At 51.2% G+C, this 23,116-nt stretch overlaps 1 protein-coding gene across 1 annotated transcript; it reads left to right on the forward strand.

Moving 5' to 3' along the window:
• Nucleotides 1–4,914: 4,914 nt before the first annotated feature.
• TMEM192 (transmembrane protein 192) lies at nucleotides 4,915–17,831 on the forward strand. Its single transcript, XM_056114207.1, has 6 exons — nucleotides 4,915–5,050; nucleotides 11,399–11,542; nucleotides 12,111–12,375; nucleotides 14,590–14,724; nucleotides 16,099–16,201; nucleotides 17,395–17,831. The coding sequence occupies exons 1-6, from the start codon at nucleotides 5,024–5,026 to the stop codon at nucleotides 17,531–17,533; spliced, it is 813 nt and encodes a 270-aa protein (XP_055970182.1). The 5' UTR covers nucleotides 4,915–5,023; the 3' UTR covers nucleotides 17,534–17,831.
• Nucleotides 17,832–23,116: the final 5,285 nt, after the last annotated feature.

A 23,116-nucleotide genomic window follows, 5' to 3' on the forward strand; every position in this document is an offset into this window, starting at 1 on the left:
TTAACGGAGCCCCAGGGACCAGAGCAATAGTATAGCAGCTAGGATATTAGCCTTTCATGCAGCCAAACCAAGGTTGAGTTCTGGTACCCCATCTGGTTCCCCGAGCCTGCTAGGAGTTAGCTCTGAGCACCACAGATTGTGACCCAAAATCCAAAACCAAACAGTGTGAAAAATGCTTCAGGAAACTTGTTTTACAATAAAAAGTGAGAACTTTTGCTGAGTATCCAGTAAAGCCAACACTGCATGAAAATATTACAAGTATCTTTTCATTTAATCAAAAGTCTCCCCAAATTTGGAATTATTTACAGTTCCATTTTTACAGTTCCAGAAGACAACTGAGTGTTAGAAACTTCAACAAAGTAGCCAAATTACATGAGGCCAGAGAATTGTACAGCTGGAGGGCTGTTTGCCTTGCATGGGGCCTACCAGTTTGATCCCTGGCATCCCCTATGGCCCCCCAAACACCACCAGGAGTGATCCCTGTGTGCAGAGCCAGGACGAACCCCTGAGCGTCACTGAATGTGACCAAAAAGCAAAAACAAACACAACAACAAAAACCCCAAAGTAGCCACATTACAACCCCATTAATATGCACAATTCATACTCCCACATCTAATTCTAGAGCCTGGCTTTGACTCATATGCTGTCTTCACGTGATATCTAAACTGAACGTGTAAAGGTTGACTAGCTTCTAAATGATGAAAAATGAAAGCAGCTAAACAGACATTTAGAGGACAATTTAGAAAATTTCTGTCATGGATTTAATATCAGCATATGTGACAAAATTTTCTTAGTAGACAAATCCATGAATTCTTAAGTTGACTATCCATAACAAAAGCTATTATTAGCATGCTTTAGTATTTTATATGTATAATATATACATATTTATTTATATACACACACACAAACATGTATATATTTGGGGGGGGCACACTTACAGTGCCCGGGATTTATTCCCAGGTCTGTGCTCAGAAGTCTCTCCTGGCATTGCTTGAAAGACCATATGTCATGCTGGGATCAAACTCAGGCCTCATGCCTACAAAACATGTTCTCAGTCCTTCAGCTATCTCTCCACCCACGATTAACTTTCTGTTGTTGATTGTTCGTTTTGAGGGAACCACATTTGACTTTGTGTAGGGCTTATTCCTAGCTCTGTGTTCAGGGGTCACTTCTGATGGTGCTCAGGGGATCATATGCGGTATCGTGATAGAACCTGGATGGGCTGAGGACAGGACAAGCACCCTATATATTGTACTATCTCTGGCCCACTCTTAGGTTTCTTAAGTTTGAATATGATGCTCTGATTAAGTAGAAAAAGTTCCTTTATTTTAGGAAATCAAATATCTAGAAATGAATTTTCATAATGTCCTCAATTTACTTTGAAATGATTTAGTTTAAAAAACACTGGGGAGCTGGAGTGATAGCACAGTTGGTAGGGCGTTTGCCTTGCACGCAGCTGACCCAGGTTCGATTCCCAGCATCCCATATGGTCCGTTGAGCACCGCCAGGATAATTCCTGAGTGCAGAACTAGGAATAACCCCTGTGCATCGCTGGGTGTGATCCAAAAAGCAAAGAAAAAAAAACTGGGTACAGGGCTGGAGAAATAGTTCAGAGGATAGGGTGCTTGCCCTCACACAACCAACTAGCCTGGGTTGGACCCCTGGCACCAGATATGATTGATTCCCATGCCCTCCAGGAATGATCCTTGGGCATAGAGCCAGGAGTAAGCCCTGAGCACCTCTGGATGTGGCACCCCCAAAAATGCCCTGTGTGCCGGAGCCCAGGGAATAGCTCAGAGGCTTAGAATACAGCCCTTGCAAATGCTCAGTCCTGAGTCCTTTCCCCTGGGCGCGATGCTGGCGGGTAGTTCGGCTATTCGCACCAGCCCGCTGTGTTGTCTGGGATTCCCTGAGCTGTGAGCAGTTCCCAGTCTGGCCATCACCAGGCATAAGGTCTAAAGGAATAAAAGAGTGCGGCCCCCAGACAGAACCACGATTGGGGGGAAGTCATGCAAGGACCAGGAACTGGGAGGTGCAAGCCTCAGTGAGCAGGTGAGCAAGACGGAAAGGAGCACAAACCTCAGTGAGTACCACACAGCGGGATTCGAGAGCACTGGAAGTCCACGTGGGAGCCACAGGGAGCGCCAGTACTGTGAGAGCACGTGGTACCTGCCTGTGACTCCCGCCATCTCAACAACAGTGAGGGCAAGGGGGACTTAAAAACGGTGCTCACCAACCATAATGCCCAAAAGTAGAGAGAGAGTTAAAAGGAAACTATCTGCCACAGAGGCAGGGGGTGGGTGGAATGGGGGTGGCAGGAGGGATACTGGGGACATTGGAAGTAGAAAACGTACACTGGTGGAGGGACGGTGTTCAATCATTGTATGACTGAAAATCATGAAAGCTTTGTAACTATACCTCATGGTGACTCATTACAACAATGCAGTGTAGCACTGTCCTCCCATTGTTCATCGATTTGCTCAAGCAGGCACCGGTAGCATCTCCATTGTGAGACCTGTTACTGTTTTTGGCATGTCGAATATGCCATGGGGAGCTTGCCAGGCTCTGCCGTGAGGGACGAGGAATCAAACCCGGGTTGGCCACGTGCAAGGCAAAAGTCCTACCTGCTGTGCTATCCCTCCAGCCCATTAAAATAACAACAACAACAACAAAAGTTGCTTACCACGACTACAATTCATAAGATTGTACTGCACATTCAAGAGCTGCTAAGAATGTGTGTGAACAGACAGAGCAATTGCAGCGGAAGACTGACCACAAATGGCCTGTCTTTCAACACTCGTCTTTCAATATTCCTGTGAGGTCGAAAATTTCAAAATAAGATGTTGAGAGGAAATGCATGTCTAGAAAGGTTCTTGAGAAATCTTGACTCACAGAATCTTGTGATTGTGAGCGTTTTGGTTTTGGGGGCGGTTGGGCAGCACACCCAAAAATCTCAGAGCTCACTCCTGACTCTGTGTTCAGGGCTCACTCCTGGCGATTCTTGGAACCACGTGCTCTGCAGAGAGGAAACAGGAATCTGGCAGCATGCAAGGCCAGCGCCCTACCTGCTGTACCGTATTTCTGCCCAGGATTATGAGGTTTTAAAGACTGGACATCATCTTTTTCCTTGCTGAATTTTGGAAGGCTGTATTTCAGCAACAGCATCAGACTGGATCACACATACAGAATATACAAATAAGCACTAAGAAAATGACAGTACGTATGCCCTAAAATATCAGGGTTATCTCTGGGAGCCGGTAGTAAACAAACTTTTGCTTTCTTTCACTTGCTCAAGGTATTTTCAGGCAATGTCACTAAATTTTTCTTTCCAAAAATAAGTTACAGGGGTACAAGGATTAAGACATAACTCTGTTCACCGACAGAAGTGATCCCTGAGTGCAGAGCCAGGAATAGTCCCAAGCATAGCCTGGTGGGGCAACAGCACCCCTAAAAGCACGTGCTTTGCATACAGCATACCCACTTAGATCCCCAGCACGACTAGCACCCAGCACTGCTGGGAGAACCCTCCAAGTACGGGGCCATAACCAGGGGTGGAAACCCACACACATAAAAACAAAATCAAAGGGCTGGAGACAGAGGGTAGGACGCTTGCCTTGCACGTGGCTGAGGCGGGTTGGATCTCTGGTGTCCCATATAGTACCCCAAACACCGTTAGGAGTAACCCCTGAGCACCTCCGGATCAAAAAGCAAAAGAAAATAACAACTATAATAAATCGCATTAAAAAATTACTGTCAAAGGAAAAAACAAAAACCCCGAAAACTTCCAGCTTCATTTCCCATTAATGAAATGGGCAAACATGTCTGGGAAATGAGGATCTTTTTCTTTCTTTCTTTCTTTCTTTCTTTCTTTCTTTCTTTCTTTCTTTCTTTTCTTGTTTTGTTTTTTAATTAAGGAATTATATTCTCTTGCCATGCTGAAGAAGCACATTCTCTCTTGAGTGTATTTCTGTCTTTTTCTCTCTTACTCATATATCTCTAAATAAATTTTTTTTTACGGAGAAATTTTTTTTTAATTTTTAAAAAAAAATTTATTAGTCTCTCTGCTGGAGAGAATGTGGAGCTTAAGAACATGGGCGTCCTTAGGGGTCTATCGCTCGTTCCACCCAGTTGGAAACAGTGCTTGCAAACAAAAACTAAGCAAGACCGAAGAAAGTTCAAGCTTTAAAGAGGAGCAAGTGGCACCAGAAAACAGTTACATTCTTGGATTGGGATACTCGCCCTCTTAAGCCCAAACTTCCCCCCAAATCAAGAATTGCAATGAAGATTGCTGAGATCTGCTGAGATCCGGGAGCGCCCAAGGAGCTCCGGCAGGCAGAGAAGCGGGCCTCGGAGAGAACACGCCTCTTACTGGCTAAGCCAACAGGGAGAAGAGGCGTGGCCTAGGGCGGGGCATCGCGTACGGGGCGTGGTTTAGGGCGGGGCCAGCGCGGAAGGGCCGCGTTCGAAGCGGGGCCAAGGGGCAGGGGCGTGGTCTGGGCGGGGCCGGCGCGGGAAAGGCGTGGTTTGGTTTGGGGCGGGGCCGGCGCGGAAAGGGCGTGGTTTGGTTTGGGGCGGGGCCAGCGCGGAAGGGCCGCGTTCGAAGCGGGGCCATGGATAGGGGCGTGGTCTGGGCGGGGCCGGCGCGGAAAGGGCGTGGTTTGGTTTGGGGCGGGGCCAGCGCGGAAGGGCCGCGTTCGAAGCGGGGCCAAGGGGCAGGGGCGTGGTCTGGGCGGGGCCGGCGCGGAAAGGGCGTGGTTTGGGGCGGGGCCGGCGCGGAAGGGCCGCGTTCGAAGCGGGCCATGGGTAGGGGCGTGGTCTGGGCGGGGCCGGCGCGGAAAGGGCGTGGTTTGGGGCGGGGCCGGCGCGGAAGGGGCCGTGCGGGGCGGGCGGGCCGGGGCGCGGGGCGCGGGGCGGGGCCGCTGGGTGCGGCGGCGGCGGCTTCCCTGGGGCGGCGGCGGCGGCGGCGGGGCCCGCAGCTGGAGAGGCCCGGCTGGCCGGGGGCTTCGGCCTCGGGCGTCGGGACATGGCGGCGGGGGGCAGGATGGAGGACGTGAGTGCACGGAAGTGGAGGGCGGCTGGCCCCGGGATCCGGCGCGGCGCGCTCGGGGCGGAGACGCGGGGCGCCCCCCAGCTGTGCGCGCCCCGGGGAGACGCCCCGCGTGGGGGGCCCGGCGCGCTGGCTCGGGGTGGGCACCGGCTGTGGGCGCCGTGCGCGCGGGGGGCCCGGGCCGCGATGCGTCCGGGCTCGGCCCCTCTGGCCCTCAGGCTGCCGGGCCGGGGCGTCCCTGCAGAGCCGGGGGGCGCGTCCCCCCTCCGAGGCACCCCCTGCGCAGGTCCTCGGGGTGCGCGGCGTGGGCCTGGGCCGGCGGCCCGCGGACAGCCCCGCCGCTCTGCCGGGAACTCGCGGAGGAGAGCCGGCGCCTTGGGATCCAGGCACGTGAGCCACCAGGTCAGATCAGATCCCGACTGGATCCGTGGGGGCAGAACCGCGGCCGACGTTGCCGCGTCTGCAGCACCGCGGGGTGGCGCCGGGGCAGACAGATTCGTGAGCTTCAAAGGAGTTCGGTTGTTTCGTTTGGGGGGTGGGCGGTCTGGAGCTCCGGGCTCTGCACTCTGGGATCCCTCCTGGCGCTTGGGGGTGGGTGGGGGTGATAGGATGCCAGAGCTCAAACCCGGGTCATCTGGCTTGTGCAAGGCAAACACCCTACTCTCTTGTAGCTCTAGCCCTAAAAGCAGTTTTTAGAGGAAAGCATGTGTTTGGGCCCAGAAGTAACTGAGTTATCCTACGTGGTGTATGATGCCACTCGTGAAATGTAAAGTAAATGAAACACTCATTTAAGTGAAGAGGTTAATAGCACTCTTGCTGTGGTCCGATGACTGTATGATATGTTGTGCAATGGTAACCCCGTAGGTATCTGGTTAATAAACCATTTCTAGTGATAAGATACTAAACCATTTCTAGTGATAAATTTTTTTACTTAGGAAGGTGGAGAATTAAAACTTGAAAGTACGTTTTAAAAACTCATTAATGTAAGAGGTGTGTGTGTGTGTGTGTGTGTGTGTGTGTGTGTGATTATTTTCCCTGAGTTTTTCAGGGTAAGCTGACAGTTTAGAGGAAAGAAGACTTCAGTAGTAAACTTCTTCTTGGCTGGTAGTGCTGCCTGCCCCATGGGCCCTTGCTCTGTACCTTTTAGCTTTTAGGATGAGATTAATCTATAGAATTGATCACCAAAATAACTGAAGGCTAATGCACGACTAATTTTGCATAGCCTCAACACTTTTGATCTAAGCAAAGTCCAAAACTTGGAGACTCCATGGGTATGTTTATTATTCTGTAGAAACTAATGGGTTGTGTCTAGAGCCAAGAACTTAAGATGAACTAAGAGGCAAGGCTTTTTTCGTTAGGGATCATCGGTCGCAAGAAGTGAAAGCCCCTCTGACTACTGTAAGGAACTAAGGGACTTCTTTGAAAGGGTGTAACATGAATGAACGGCTTCACAAAGGGCCCAAACCAGGACATTCTGCCCCGGTTTCATTGCTTGCAGCATAGAGAAAGTATTGGAGTGGCCAAATCTCTGTTTCTGAGACCTGTCTTAAATGGGAGGACCAGGACATGTGTGAAATGTGTTACAGGATGTTTCCATTGAGAGGTAATGCAGGAAACAGTTACTGTCACACAAAAAAGGAAGTGATACATAGCCTGGACAGAAACAGCTACACTCTCAACAGGTAGTGGGTAGCAATACAATGTTGCTGTTGGTGGAATAAAGTAACAGTTTGCATTCGAGCCATCTTCACCGCACACTTCACTTGTGGAAGTGAGTTACAACCACAGGGAGCTGTGTATCATTACTGTGTCTCCTTAGGGTCTGTTACTGTCACTGCCCTCCCGTTGTTCATCGATTTGCTCGAGCGGGACCAGTAAAGTCTGCATTGGAGACTTTGTTGTTACTGTGTTTGGCATATCGAATACGTCAAGGGTAGCTTGTCAGGCTTTGCCGTGCGGGCGAGATATTCTGGGTAGCTTGCCGGGCTCTCCGAGAGGGCGGAGGAATCGAACTCGGCTCTGCCGGGCTGGCTGCGCGCAAGGCAAATGCCCTACCGCTGTGCTACCACTCCAGCCCACCTTAGAGTCTGCTGGAGATGAATTTGATGTTGCCACCAAGCCTATTACCAAACAGCTAATAAGTGACGTAGAAAAGATGCCATATTAGAGTGTCAGCCCCTTCAATGAATCAGGAGAACATACACATAAAAAGGAAAGAAATACAGGTCGGGGGTGGGGTGATAGAGAGGCAGGATGGTGGATACTGTGCATGCCTCACACTACGCTGCCCCACACTGGATCCCCGGTACCCCACGTGGCTGCCCGAGTTCACCAGAAGTGATGCCTGACAGCAGAGCCATACCCTGACACAGCCGGTGTAGCCCCAAATTAAAAAAAAATACAAGCCAGCGTGAGAAATGTCCCAAGTCGGGCTGAAGAGAGTACAGAGAAACAGGCCCTTGTTTTGCAATGCTGCAGGTGCTGGTTTGGTCCCTGGCACCCACTGAGGATCCGCCAAGCAATACCAAGGTTCACTCCTGAGAACAGAGCCAAGAATAGGTCGTGAATGCGCTGGGTGTGTGTATTCAGGAGTCATCTTTGCTGCACACACACACGCACACACACACACAGATAGATACCACAGTGGGCTAGAGCAAATGTTTTGCTTGCGGGAGGCCCAGGTTTGAGTCCCTTCGTCTCTTGTCTCCTTTCTCCTGCCCCCTGCACAGCTGGGAGTAACCCCTGAACAATGAGCCATGAGCTGAGTCAGCAGTATCGCTGAACACTGACAGTAAAGAAATATCCCAGTTGACTATTCTGGGCAGTATGTCCAAGTAGAGGCTGGAGAGAGCCCCGCTGCTGCGCGCAGACTTTGCCGCAGGCTGCCTGACATCCATCCCTTATTCGGACGGGGACCTCTGAGCTCAGAGTGGTGACCCCAGCACAGAACTAGGCATAGTAACTGAGCACTACAGGGAAGGAAACATCAAAACCCAAAGGGGACAGTGTGTAAGGCACTTGCCCTCCCCAGATTGGATTCCCAGCACTCTATATAGTCCCCTAAGCCCTGCCAGGAGTGATCCCTGAGCATAGCTGGGCGTGGTCCAAAAACCAAAATAAGTAGAAAGAAAAAACTTTGCAGGGTAAGTTGTTTGTTTCTTTGGTTTGGGGGCCACTCCTGGCTCAGTGCTCGCTGAGCACTCTGGCCAAGGAACCAGGGCTGGCCGCAAGTAAGGCAAACACCTTCACCCCTCCTGCCTCCGGCTTGGGATAAGTTTGTATTTGTTTTGTGGTGAAGCGACTTAAGTTTTTGCTGAAACTTTCTTAGAAATGTATGCGGGGAGAGAAACAGAGGAAGCGCTTGTTCTAGAGAGAACACAGGGCCTCTCCAGCATGGGCAGAGCAAGCAGAGAGACAGAGATGAGCAGGACACATATCCAGGGGAGTAGACGGGCTGGAAGGGCAAGTCTTGAAAGGAACTTAAGTCTTAGCTGGGAATTTAAAGATGTTCTGAAAAAGATAAGAGAGAGATACCTGTGGGACATTCCAGAAAGTTCACTGAGGCTAGAGAAGGTTCCAGAATGGCCCGAGGGCAGAGGCCTGAAATGTGCCACAGATGAGAGATAGACTCTTGCCTCGCAGTGTGGGTCTGCAGCACCGCCGTGCCTCAGGTGCAGAGTCCAGACTAATGCCAGCCCCTGCCAGGTGCACCTACCTGTTCCCCCGTGCGTAGCTTGTCCTTACTGTTGGGACTTACAAAATGCAAAAGCATGCTGGGAAATTCTGTTCCCTGCAGTGACAGATTCACACAGGCTAGATGTATTACTCTTCTTCCTGGACAACCAAGCAACGATGCAGTCTCCGAAAGATGCTGAGTGTCTTTTCGAGCCGAGAAGGGCAGTGAGGCCTGAGAGATGGGCAAATGCTCACCTCTCGAGAGAAGTTGCAGGCTATGGCAGGGGAGCAGGTCCAGGTGGTTCAGACACTTCTTGAGCTGGGGAGATGGAGGCCACCACAGTGCCCGTAACTGCAACCCTGGGGAAGAGAGAGCTGCAGAGAGCTGTGCCGAGGCCTCTCTGGTATTTGGGACGGGGGTTCTTGCCAAGGCCCGGAAATAGCCCCGGAATGAATGGGAAGGAACACTGCTCGGTGCTCAGAGGGGCCAGGAAACCAGGACTTTGCCCAGCTAACAAGCCCTTCTGGAACCCTCTTCATCTCGGGCTCTAGGATAGAGGACTCAGACAGTCTTGCTCAGCAGTGTAAACCATTTCTTCTTAACACTGACACGGGACTGATGTCCCACCTAAGGGTCCTCAAAAGCAGGACCAGAAAGATAAAGAACAAACTCGGCTGTGTGTATACAAAACTGAACAGCAAGCAAAAAGGAAAGATTCTTTGTGTTTGGACCACACCTGTGATGCTCAAAGGCTACTCCCAATTGGGTGCTCTAAGGTTCCTCTCGGCGGTATGCTGGGAACCATAAAGCCACCAGGGACTGAACCTCGACCTCCGATGTGCAAAGAACATGTCCCACTCTCTTGAGCTCTCTCTCAGCCCCCAGAGAGGTAATAGTTTTGCAGTCTGGTATCCAATCCTAAACTACTCAGCGCCTAAAGAAGCAGGAAACAATGAACTGTAACCAGCCCTTTGAGCTAGGTGGATTATGACTCACGTGTTCATTGCATGTGCGAGGGCTTCTGTGCTGTTTACAGCAATACACACACACACACACACACACACACACACACACACACACACAGGATCTAGAAATGACATATACAAGAAACGGGGTGAGGAAGGACATTGAACAATCTTATTGTGCGGGGCTGGAGAGAGAGTGCAGCGGGCAGGGCTCTCGCCTTGCACACAACTGACCTGGGCTTGATCACCAGCACACCATATCATCCCCGAGCACACCCAGGAATGATCCCAGAGCACCACCAGGAGTAAGCCTCGAGCACCACCAGAGTAAGCCCCGAGCACTTTCATGTATGGCCCCCCTGCAAGCACTGTATCGCTGTCATCCCGTTGTTCATCGATTTGCTCGAGCGGGCGCCAGTAACGTCTCCATTCGTCCCAGCCCTGAGATTTTAGCAGCCTCTCCTTACTCGTCTTTTCCAATGCCATATTGGAGGCTCTTTCAGGGCCAGGGGAATGAGACCCGTTATTGTTACTGTTTTTGGCATAGCGAATACGCCACGGGGAGTTTGCCAGGCTCTTCCGTGCACCAAACAAGCCAGCAAAAATGTTCCCTGCAGTTGTCTTCTAAGAGTCCCAAAGTTAAGAAGGCCTGGACGAAGACACACAGTAGAGCCCGGCGGGTGCCTGCGGCACGTGCTCCACAGGGAGGGGCCACTGCTGATCCTCGCCGGGGCCAGGGGCACCAAGGCTGCTTGAGGGACCGTGTGTGGTAGGCTCACAGAGGAACGGCCCCTGCAGGGTCTCCTCAGCGCCACCCTACGCCACTTCCCGTGTAACCTCTTACTCTTCCCACAAGACTCGGTGCCAGCGGCTCCCCACCTGCCTGCCACTTTGGCTTTGATCAAGCTCCCACCAGTTTCACAGGGTTTCTCCCAAGAAGAGTTTAAGTCCTGCGGCCAGATGCCAGGATGGAGGCATTAGCACAGGAATCTCTAGCTGTTGTTTCAAGGACTTGAAATGATGGGCTGGAATCTTCTGTTTTCCTCATTTGAAGTAACTAAGATTTCCTCCTCCAGGTTTGTTGGTTTCGGAGTCATGGGAAGGGGCCAGGGGGACGGTGAGGTGGGGATGCTGGGACCCAGGGCTCCCGCATGCAAAGCAGATGCCCACACTTGCGCTACTTCCTGGCCTCCAAGTGCTGCATTACGACTGGTGAGGGGCCGGAGTGATCGTATAGAGGACAAGGCGTTTGCCTTGCATGCGGCCGACCCGGTTTGATTCCCAGCATTCTATGTGGTCCCCTGAGCACTGCCAGGAGTAATTTCTGAGCTCAGAGCCAGGAATAACCCTTGGGCACCAATGGGGGAGGCCCCTAAACAGAAAAAACAAAAATCTTTTTAAACAGCTGTATAAAAAATAGGATCGGGAGTCCTCCATGCACCCAGCCGACCTGGGTTTGATTCTTGACACCACCTAAGGTTTTTCAAGCCCCACCTGGAGTAAGTCCTAAGCACTGCCAGGAGTGGCCCCAACACACAAACAATCTAAGACTGTTTTCACACAAGTGTGTATACTGTAGTTATCTGGAGACTTGAGGCCGGGCGTCTGTTTTCTTGCCTCTGTCTTGTGTACGGGTCACTAGGCTACAGCCATGTCTTAGGAATAGTTCAGAAAGTGGGACTTAACAGCTTCCTCTGCTCCTCTCCGCAGGGCTCCTTGGACCTCACCCAGAGTGTTGACGATGACCCCCTCCTGGACATCCAGCCCTTCTCACACCCGTTACACGCTGATTTCAGACCCAGGTTCCAGCCTCTTGCTACAGTCTGCGTGGCAAACCTCCTCCTGTTCCTGCACGTAAGTGGGCAGGAGATGGTGAGCCATCCACAGACAAAGGTGTCCGGAGAGACCTAGCTCCTTGGAGCTACTTTGGCTCTGTCATGTGTAGACTTTGAGGGAGAGGATGTCTCCCAGGGTCTTACCCCCTTCTCTGTTTCTCAGGCCAGCTAGCAAGATTTTTTTTTTTTGCAATGGTCCAGGGAAGGCTTTTTCTTCCCGTGACTTTACCTGCTACCGAATGTAACCTGCCCACGCGGCAGAGTCTGGCAAACTCCCCGTGGCGTAGCCAATATGCCAAATACCAGCAACAATGATGGGTCTCATTCTCCTAAAGAGCCTTGAATATAATCTCAGGGCTAGGATGAAGGAGACGTTACTGAGGCCTGCTCGAGGCAATCGACGAATAACAGGCTGGTCGTGATTTGTGATCCGTGACTTGACCTGCAGATGCCTTTGCAGAGTCACCTGGGATGAGACCCGTCTGATTTCAGGGGCCTGGGCATGTGTGCTTGAGGACGGAGGGGAGGGCGGGGGGGCGGGGAATGCTTCCCTGCATCCAAACTGAATGCTAGCCCTGCTCCTCCAGGTGGTGTTTGTTGTCCTGGCCTTCCTGACGGGGGTGCTGTGTTCATACCCTAATCCAATTGAGGACAAGTGCCCGGGCAACTATACCGACCCACTGAAAGTACAGACCGTCATCATCCTCGGCAAAGTTCTGCTGTGGGTTCTGCATTTCCTTCTGGAACGCTACATCCAGTATCAGCACAGCAGAGTAAGGAGCCGCGGTTACAGCACCATCTACCGAGGGACGCGGCACCTGAAAAGGCTCGCCCTGCTGATACACTCCGCTGGTGAGTGTAGCTTTCCCTTCAGAGCCGCCTGCCTGTGGCTTTCTGGGGCCACCAGAAGGGGGTGAGAGTTGGGGGAGGGGGGAGTGACACTCTTTTGGCTTTGGAGACCGCACCTATCAGCCCTGAGAGCTTAACTCCTGGCTCTGTGTTCAGGAAATCATTCCTGGTGGGACTTGGGGCACCATCCAGGGTGCTGGGGATGGAGCCCCGCTGATGCCTGTTGTGCTCGGTTTCTGGCCCCACGTTTCGCTTTACAATCAAAGGGGTCTCTCATTTCTGAGTGAGATCTGTTGTTGCCACCACAGTTCGGTGCCACCGTTGTTTTGTTTCTGCGCCTGGCCGTGCTGGGGGCGGGGCGAGGGGCGGTGATGACTCCAGGCTCTGTGCTCAGAGGGCAGTGCGGGGTGGGGCCAGGATCGGGATGTCCTGAGGTGCTGCTCTCCGCTCTCAGGCGCTCTGTTCTGGCAGCCGTGAATGGAAATTGGAGCCGGTGCTTGGTGGGCCACTGGGGAAGAGATTGAAGGGGACGGAAGGGGAAAGGGAGACGGTCTCCTAAGCAAGATTCCAGGGACCACTGTCCTCCCGTTGTTCGTCGATTTGCTCGAGCGGGCCCAGTAACGTCTCCGTTGGAGACTTTGTTGTTACTGTGTCTGGCATATCGAATATGATACGTCACGGGGAGCTTGCCAGGCTCTGCCATGCAAGATTAAAGACTGAAATCTACCACTTTTCACAGAGTCTTACCTCGGGGGTGGGAGAGTGAGCACTTTTCATTGAGTTTTACGTGTGTTGGGCAGTCAGGAAGCAGGGATGTTGGGGTGATGATCCCCTGGGCCATCCTCCTAGCCATCGCCTTTCCATCTCCATCTTCCTCACATGCTGCCTACTATAGTCCTGCTTCATTGCCCCCCTGCTTCGGCCCCCCCCCACTCCACCGTCAAATAAATCCGGGGCAGGTTGGATCTCCAAACCCACTGGGCATAGTGATCCCTGAGCACAGCTGGGTGTGGCCCAAAATTAAAAACACAAACAAATCAAACACCTGAGCATGCACTCAGCCCTCTGCACTATCCCTCCAGCCCCTAGAAGTGTCTTTTTTTGTTTGTTTTTTGTTTTGGCTGTTTTTTGGCTCGCACCCAGTGATGCTCAGGAGTTGCTCCTGGCTCTCCACTCAGGAGTGAAGAATGACCCCTGGCAGTGCTGGAGGGACCATCTGGGATGCCAGGAATTGAACCCAGGTCGGCTTCCCTCCCCGTTGTACTATTGCTGCAGCTCTAGTGTGAGCTTTTCTGCTCGGTGACATTCCTTGAGGGGCAGGAGGCAGAGGCGGGAGGGTGCTCAGGAGACCTGAGGAGTCACTCTCAGCCACGCTACCCCGTGTGCCGACACCTAGCAGTGCCGAGGAGAGGCCCTGCCAGTCTGGAGGTTAAACTCGGGCCTTCCGCGCGCAGGGAATTTCCCCCCTGAGCGATTTCTCCTGTGCCTCAGTGGCATTCGTTTTCAGGGAGTCTGAAGAGTCGTGCTACAGCAGAGAAAGCTGCATCTTACACACGGGCTTGACTCTGGTGCAGGGGATGGACCCAGGGTTGGCGGCATGGGAGGCAAGCACCTTCATGTCCCGTGCTGTCTCAGTAGCTGTCTCTCTTGGACGGGAGAGCCAGTGCTGGGGTTTGGGTGCTTGCCTCGCGCGTGGCCAATCCCAGTTTCATCTCCAGCCCCTCAGATGACATCTTGACTACTGTCAGGAGTGATCCCTGAGCACAGCAGAAGGTGGCCCACCGATCAACCTTTGAGTTTTAAAAAAATTCAGTTATGGGGGGAGATCTTGGGGGGGGAGGCCACATCTGGCAATGCTCAGGACTTACTCCTGACTCTGAGTTCAGGGGTCACTGCTGGTGGTGCTCAGGGGACCGTATGGGGTGTTGGGGTGATCCCAGGTCGGCTACATGCAAGGCCAGAGCCCTACCTACTATGCTATCTCACCAGCCCCTATAAAGGTCAGATTCTTAAATCTTTGTATTAGAGGGCATTGTTAATCCTGAGGTCAGAGAGAGAGAGAGAGAGAGAGAGAGAGAGAGAGAGAGTGTGTGTGTGTGTGTGTGTGTGTGTGTGTTGGCAGGGTGGTGTTCATTTTCTGCTCTCTACAAGCGCACAAGGTGCTGGGTGCCCGCACCCCTTCACCCTCCCCTGCCCACCCATTTTTGTGTCTCCCAGGTAGCACGGCCCTTCTCTTCGTGCTGTGCATACAGCATTCCTTTCCCCAGGCCAGCAGGTTGTACCTTGACCTCATCCTGGCCATCCTGACCCTGGAATTGATCTGCTCCTCCACGTGTCTGTTCGTTTACACAGGTGAGAATCCCACCGGGCAGGTCCTGCCCGTTCCGGCCTCTGGAACCCTGCCCGCCGCCTTGGCTACGGCGCTGAGAACCCCGTTTAGCGCCTCCTGCCCTCACTGCTGGCCACGTTTTCAGTCTGAACTCAAATCAGCAGTCTGTTACCTGTATTAACTGGGGAAAGGTTTTTATTTTTTGTTTTTTTTTGTTTGTTTGTTTCTTTTTGGGTCACACTTGGCGATGCACAGGGGTCACTCCTGGCTCTGCATTCAGGAATTGCTCCTGGTGGTGCTCGGGGGACCAGGTGGGATGCTGGGTCAGCCGCGTGCTAGGCGAATGTCCTACCCGCTGTGCTATTGCTCCGGCCCCTGGGGGAAGCTTTTTCAGATAAGTCAGCCCACAGACCTTTGCTTCCCGAGAAACTGCATGCGAGGTGAGCACCTTATCCTCTGTACCATCTCCCCAGCCCACGCTGTCTCTTCCTTTAAAAGTTTTCAAAACCGGGCCAGAGATAAGGTGTCTCTCTGGAGCACACTCCTGCCGTATCTTTATGAGCAAGAGCCCTGAGTTCAGTCATCCCCCACTCCTACCCCCCATCGCATTCCAAGTGGCGAGAGGGACCCGGCATCACTGAGCACAAATCCCTACCCAGCGTCAAACCTTGCAGTGTGTAGAGCTCAGCCAAGACCCTGTGCACTGCTCAGAAGAACCCTCAAGACCGATGCTGCTTCTCCTTCTGTCTTGACTTCTGCTTTTTTTTCCTGAAAGTTGGTGGCTTTTTTGTCTCTCTCCTCACTTCTATCCAGGCCACTTTGTTCTGTCCTTCCCCTGGACTTCTCAGAAAAGCCTGAGTTCTCCTAACCCTTCCCCGTTTTCACTCATTGGCATGCACCGGCCCTGGCTTACACTTGGCTGTGGCTTCACCCAAACTTGCAGCCGGCGCGAACTTCTTCCTTCGAGCATCTTCAGCCTCTTGGGTGCTAGGCACGTGGGTTTGAGCTGGGTGCATCCAGTCAGCAGCCCCCTCTGCCTCCTGTCTCATAAATGGGGTGGGGGTGCAGCTCTGCAGCAAAGCAATCTTGCAGGCATGAGGCCCTGTTGAGTTCTTCCGAATAAAACAAAACAGAGTTGCCAGAGTGCTAGCACAACAGGTAGCACACTTGCCTTGCACGCGGCCAAGCAAGTTCAATGCCCTGCACCCCACCTGGTCCCCCAGCACAGCCAGGAGTTATCCCTGAGAGTGAGCCAGGAATAAGTCCTGAGCGATGCTAGGTGTGGCCCCAGAAACATAAAAAAGAAAGGAAACAGTAGCCAACCAATGTAGCTGAACGAATAAAAATAGAATTTTCTTTTGCAATCAGATAACCCCAAAACCTCTTTATTCTTTTAGTGAAAATTCGAAAATTTAATAAAGCCAGACCACAGCCTGATGTACTTGAAGAGGAAAAACTCTGGACTTACCCCAGCAATCCTACCTCGGAGACTGGATTCCGGTAAGCTGTGGGTAGGGCCAGCCAGTAAGCACCGCAGAGAAAGAGAACGAAGAGTTGTTAAGGCCATTCTGCCGGGAGCATTCCTCACCTTGAGTATTTGACACCCTTTGACATGTGTCTGTATGTAATAACCCATTCACTCACTTGCATTTGAAGAGCCTGAGTCTGGAGCAATAGCACAGCGGGTAGGGCGTTTGCCTCGCACGCGACCAACCCAGATTCAATTCCCAGCATCCCATATGCTCCCCTGAGCACCGCCAGGAGTAATTCCTGAGTGCAGAGCCAGGAGTAACCCCTGAACATCGCCAGGTGTGACCCAAAAGCGAAAAAAAAAAAATGAAGAGCCCGAGTGGTGGTAGTGCAGGTCATACTGCTGGCCTCGTAAGCACTATATATGGTGCCCAAACCCTCCAGTAGTAAGTCGTCAGCACAGCTGGGTGTGCCCCCCCCCCGAAATAAAAGCTTAATCATGTTTTAAATCTCAATAATTATTTCTTTTGTGTGGTGGAACCCAAGTAGGCTGAGAGAATGTTGTAGCAAGAAGTTAGATTCATTTTGCTTTTGGGGGCAAAGTGAGACCCTCCCAATAATTCTTGACCAACTGGACCAGCAGCTCAAAGCTAGGCCAGAGATTGTGATGGTTACCCAGGCCCTGCAGTGCTGGGAATTACCCAGGCCCCCCCGGCAGTGCTCAGGACCTCCCGGGCCATGCCCAGTGACCCTGGCCACCATGGCAGTGCTCAGAGCTCCTGGGCTGTGCCCAGTGACCCAGGCCACCACAGCAGTGCTCAGGACCTCCTAGCCTGTGCCCTGTGATGCTAGGAATCAGACCCCAGACTCCGTACATTCCAGCCAAGTGCTCTGGTCCTTTGAGCCATGCCCCCCGTCCCCAACTTCAGATGCTTTAGTGAACTGTTAAAACTCACTAAAATGCTTCACGGAAGAATCTCATTTGGGGTCTTGGCATTTGGCTCCAGTGACAGAGAACATGCCTGGGAACATGCAGGGACCCCCAGTTCCCTGGCACCCCAATGGTGGTCCCCCAAGCAGTTAATAGAGAGGCAGCTCCGCATTCCAGGATGGTGCCTTTGTTTGTAACCAGAAGAGAAAGGGGTGAGCACAGTGCGAGGTCCGGAAGCCTAGGACAGGGCTCGGGCGCGCGTTCGACCCACTCACCCCCTGGTCCTTTGCAGGCCTGTCTCAAGTCTTGAGGAAATTGTGGAAAAGCAAGGCGATATCATACTGTACCTGAAGCGCCACAATGCACTGCTGAGCAAGCGGCTATTGGCGCTCACGTCGCCTGACTCCAGCTCCCAGCCAAGCCAGATGTGAGGGCCAAGGTGAAGGCCGCAAAGGCAAGGAGTCTGGAGTCCTCGGACACTGAGCGACTGCCCACCCACTGCCCAACCAGAGGCTGCCACAGGAAAGTGCAGCTTTTTCCAGAGTAACGTTTGGTACGAGTACTTGAACTTGGTTCTCTCCTGTGGCTGGTGAACATGCCGGGCTGCTAGATCATTTGAGAGGTGCTTGGCTGAAGGCTCCACAACCCAAGGAAGAATGTCTGCTCGGCACACTTGGGGGATTATTTAACTGCCTGGTTTATCTGACGATTAAAGGCATAGTTCAAGCATCTCCTTGGCCAATATTTCTTCCATATGACATCACAACCCTGTAATAACTGGGCTACGTTTTTATAAAGTCCCCAGTTCTAAATAAGGTTTTCATCAAGTAACTTCTTTCCATCTTAACTGACAACAGATTTCTGTTTCCTTCCCCTTTAAGACCTTCCCGTGGACTTCATATGCTTGCGTGGTGTTAGGGCGTAGCTCGACCCAGTAACTTGGACAGTTTTTGTTTTTGGAGTGTTTTTTTGTTTTTTCTTGTTGTTTTTAGGATTTTTGGCCACACCCAGCGATGCTCAGGGGTTACTCCTGACTCTGTTCTCAGAATTACTCCTGGTGAGCTTGGGGGGACCATGTGGGGTGCTGCGGATCAAACCCGGTTGGCCGAATGCAAGGCCTGCACCCTACCTGCTGCGTTCTCCCTCCGGCTCCTCTTCAACTTGCATAAACTTAGGATATCCTCACCAGAGGACTAGAGACTCATGAGGCGATCTATAATGCTAACTCCTCATTTAACTTTCTCCAGAAATAAGATGTGAGCCATTTACATTAACCGGTATTAAATTAAGCAGGTTGAACTGGCTGTTGCTGTGTGTTTGATCAGTGGTGACCCCCATAGGCAGCAGCTGGAAATATTCTGAAAAGCCTTGAATCTTTTATTTTTGCCCTCCTTCAGGAAGTGACACTATGTTAGTAAGTTCAGATCTAGGTTAGGCATCTTCTGTGGATTTGAATTTTAAGTTATTTAGGGAATAAAATGTCATCCTTATGTCACTTTGTATAAACAGATATTTAAACATACTGAGTTCTTCAGATGAAATGAAGTATTTTTTATGAGTAAATACATTATTTCTCCCATTTTTCTAATGTGCCCCTTAAATGTATTCATTTGTCTTGTTGCTTTAGACTTGATTGAGTATTTTGGGATTTTAGCTGGTCAATAATTTTTTGTTGGGGCTGGAGCAGTAGTACAGTGGGTCGGGCATCTGCCTTTCATACGGCTGACCTGGGTTCAACCCCCGGCATTCCATATAGTTAGTCCCCTGAGCACCACCAGGAGTAACTCCTGAGTGCAGAGCCAGGAGTAACCCCTGAGCATTGCCAGGTGTGACCCAAAAAAAAAACACACACAGAAAATCATTTTTTGTTTTGGGACCACACCTGGTAGTGCTCAAGGACATTTGGACTCTGTGCTCTGTGATCACTACTGGCAGCCTCAGGGAACCATATTGGTTGCCAGGGATCAAATCCTGGTCAGCTGCATGCAAGGCAGACACCTACCTGCTATACTATCACTCTAACCCCCCAGTGCTTAATTTTTTTTTTATTTATTTTTTAATAGTGAGAGACCATGAGGTACAGTTGTAGACCTACACATGTTTGTGCTTGGGTTTCAGTTATACAATAATCAAACACCCATCCCTCCACCAGTGCCCATTTCCCACCACCACGGATCCCAGCATCCCCTCCCCCCCCAATGCTTAATTTTAAAATTCAAAAATTTAATTTTAAACTCTTGAACTATATGCCCAACCCTCTGGTCAAGGTTGCATCTTGTTTGTTTGGTAATATCCACTATAACTTACCGAGCCAAACAGCTGTTTCCTCTCAAGAGCACCTCCCTGGGCCATTCTAAGAACGTTGTGAAGGGGGCTGGAGCGATAGCACAGCAGGTAGGGCATTTGCCTTGCACATAACCGACCTGAGTTTGATTCCCAGCATCCCATTTGGTCCCCTGAGCACCGCCAGGAGTGATTCCTGAGTGCAGAGCCAGGAATAACCCCTGTGCATTGCTGGGTGTGACCCAAAAAGAAAAAAAAAAAAAAAGGAATGTTGTGAGGATGATGGTAGTGTTATCTGGAGGCAGTAACCTTTGGATCCCCAAAATGACAATATACACAAACTGAAGCCCTCTAAAATTGTATTTTTGAAATTTAACTTGTACCCAAGGCCCCTGACTTATCTTGCTTCAGAAACCTAATTGGCTATGAGTGAGAAAGCATTATTACGGATAAAAGAAAACGGCTGCTGTGGTTGGAGCGATAGTACAGCGGGTAGGGCATTTGTCTTGCATGCAGCCAACCTGGCTCTATCCTGGCATCCCATGTGGTCCCTATAGGACCACCAGGAGTAATCTCTGAGCATCACTAGATGTGACCCCAAAACAATAAAAAGTAAAGGCTGCCAGGCAGACAGCCTGAGTGGCAAATACCACTGTGGAAAGAACAGGGCGCTTTGTTTAGGCATTTGGGGGGGGGGAGGGTGTCTCTTGCTTAATCAGACCGATACCCGGATGTCTAACTTTTAATGAGGGTATCATTTCTAGGGGTGCTAGGTTCCCCGTGTTTTCAGGAAATGTGCTTTTCTGGCTCCCAACATCCAGCCTGGTGTCCAAGCAGCCTTCTCTCTCGTCCGCCAAATGTCTGAACTGTGGGGTTCGCAGTCTTCTTCTCTGTCCCCTGTAAGAAAGTGGGTGTCCAAGCCCCTGCCTTTTCTGGAAATCTCTTCCCTCCTGATTTCATTTCGCAGAAAACAGAAGGTGATCAAGTTTCAGATCTTTTAGTTTATTTGGCTCTACAGTTAGATTCCAAGGTGTGTGAGATGAATTTTGGCTTCCAAAGAATGCTACAGTTAAAAATTATCTAATACTGGGGTCAGAGAGAGAGTACAACAGTCAGGGCACTTGCCTTGCATGCAGCTAATCCGGGTTCGATCCCCAGCCCCCCGCCCCCTTAGTCCCCAAGCATCACCAGGAGCAGTTCCCGACGGCAGAGCCAAGAGTAACACCTGAGCATCGCTTAATGTGACCCAAAATTTTTAAAAAGGTCACACCCCTCAGGTTTTGGTGTGATGGCTGTTTAATTACCAGTGCCCTTTCCTAATATTTAATGTTTTAAATAAAAAGAAAATGAAACCAGAATAAACCAGTGTAGATGTTAACATTTATTTTAGCACGGTGGATGCAGGAATCACCACCGAGAGGCCCTGGTTGGGAGCGTCTCTGGCTCTGGAGGGAGGCCTGGACGCTTCCGGGCTCTTCACCGGCCAGCTGCGGCACCTCGCACATGCCTGGGGGCTGTGGGCCTGGACACTTAGAGCCGACGAAGACAGAAGAGTGCCAAGAGATCACGAGGACGGTAGAGCATGAACTAAAGTGTGAGGCAGGAAGGGGGGGGGGAGCTGGAAGTGGGGGGGGGGATGTCTGGAAGTCAAAGTTCCCAAGGCAGTTGGGTTCCTGTTGCTGCTTTGTGACACAAAGTCAAGGGGCACAAACCGTGACTATTTTTTTTTTTTTTTGCTTTTTGGGTCACACCCGGCGATGCTCAGGGGTTACTCCTGGCTCCTGCACTCAGGAATTACTCCTGGCGGTGCTCGGGGGACCATATGGGATGCTGAGAATCGAACCTGGGTCGGCCAGGCTGGCTGCGTGTAAGGCGAACACCCTGCCCGCTGTGCTATCGCTCCAGCCCCAAAACAGTGACATTTTTTTAAAAATGTATACATATGTATATTTCTGTGTCATGTGACAACAGCATCATGCTATTAAAAATCATTTTTTCAATGGCAGTGTTGAGAAATATTTTAAAGAAAACAAAAATAAAATTTCACGAGCAAGGGAGGGGACCAGTTTCCATTCCTTGCCGTCCCAGGCCCTCATCCGTTCTGTCTGTGTTTCCAGTCCACTTTCTCCTAGCAGATCTGGTGGAATAAAAGAAGTCTTTGTTGGTCCGGAGAGAGCTCAACGGGCTGATCACACGCTTCACATGAAGGAATCTCAGATTTCATCCTCAACACCGCAGGAACAGCCCCCGAGCATTGCCAGACGTGCCCCTCCCCAAAAAGTCCATTTCAAATTGCCTTTTCTTAGCTACTAACCATTTTCCCCCAATTCTGAGGCTCTTTACAAACTTTTTTTTTTTTTTTTTTTGCTTTTTGGGTCACACCCAGCGATGCTCAAGGGTTACTCCTGGCTCATGCACGCAGAAATTACTCCTGGCGCGGTGCTCGGGGGACCATATGGGATGCTGGGAATCGAACCCGGGTCGGCCATGTTGGCTGCATGCAAGGCAAACGCCCTACCCTCTGTGCTATCGCTCCAGCCCCTACAAACATTTTTTTTTTATTTTATATTGCTGATTATCAAACCTAGGCCCTCACACAGACAAGGCAAGTGCTTGTCACTGAGTTACACCCACAGCCAAGTTAAAGACTTGGAACAGAGTGGGAGGGAGAATAAGTTGGTGGGGAAGCTCTTGCTTTGCACCTTTGTGTAAGACCCTGGTCCAGTCCCCAGCTCTGCAAGTGCACAGTCTTTTGGTTGGTAGTCCCCTAAGTTGTTTTTCATTTGGGGGCCACACCAAACCAGTGCTCTGGGGTCTGTGCCAGCAGTGCTCAGGGAACCACGTGGTGCCAAGGATCATACCTAGGCCTCCTTCAAGCAAAGCTCTCTCCAGTTCCATCATAACCAGGGCACCACCAGCAGCAACCCAAGAGCACCTTGCCAAGAGTAGACTCTGAGACTCCTAGGTGTGTCTAAAAACACAATAAACCAGTAATCTATACAAAGTATACACATCCAGGGGCTGAAGCGATAGCACAGCGGGTAGGCTGTTTGCCTTGTACTCGGTCGACCCGGGTTCGATTCCCAGCATCCCATATGGTACCCTGAGCACCGCCAGGAGTGGTTTCTGAGTGCAGAGCCAGGAATAACCCCTGTGCATTGCCGGGTGTGACCCAAAAAGCAAAAAAAAAAAAAAAAAAAAAAAAGTATACACATCCAGAGCCAGAAGTTTTGAGAACCCAAAGAGGCAGAAATGTAAGGGACCCATTAAGTAAGACTTAATTCCCCCCCCCCCCAGCAGTTGTCACCTCCCCACCTGGACGGAGTTTATGAAATATAGGCAAAAATACAAAAATGTCCAATTTCTCTACTGAAGCTACAAGATTACACTGGTGTGTGATGCCAGGGATCAGACTCCATGAACCGCATGCCGGGCCCAAACTCTCCTGAAATTGGAGTGTTTGCACATGCTCCAGGGTTTGAATTCCAGGAACATCTTCCATTAGATTCCCAAATCTATTCCCATATCTGTTGCTGCAGAGACAAAGCAGTGCACTGTAGCACTGTCCTCCCATTGTTGTTCATGGATTTGCTCGAGCGGACCCAGGAACGTCTGCATTGTGAGGCTTGTTGTCACTGTGTTTGGCATATTGAAGACGTCTCGGGTAGCTTGCCAGGCTTTGCTGGGCCGGCGGGATACTCTCGATAGCTTGCCAGGCTCTCCGAGAGGGG

This window comes from Sorex fumeus, unplaced genomic scaffold, assembly GCF_029834395.1.
Source record: "Sorex fumeus unplaced genomic scaffold, SorFum_2.1 ptg000024l, whole genome shotgun sequence".
Classification (NCBI taxonomy): Eukaryota; Metazoa; Chordata; class Mammalia; order Eulipotyphla; family Soricidae; genus Sorex; species Sorex fumeus.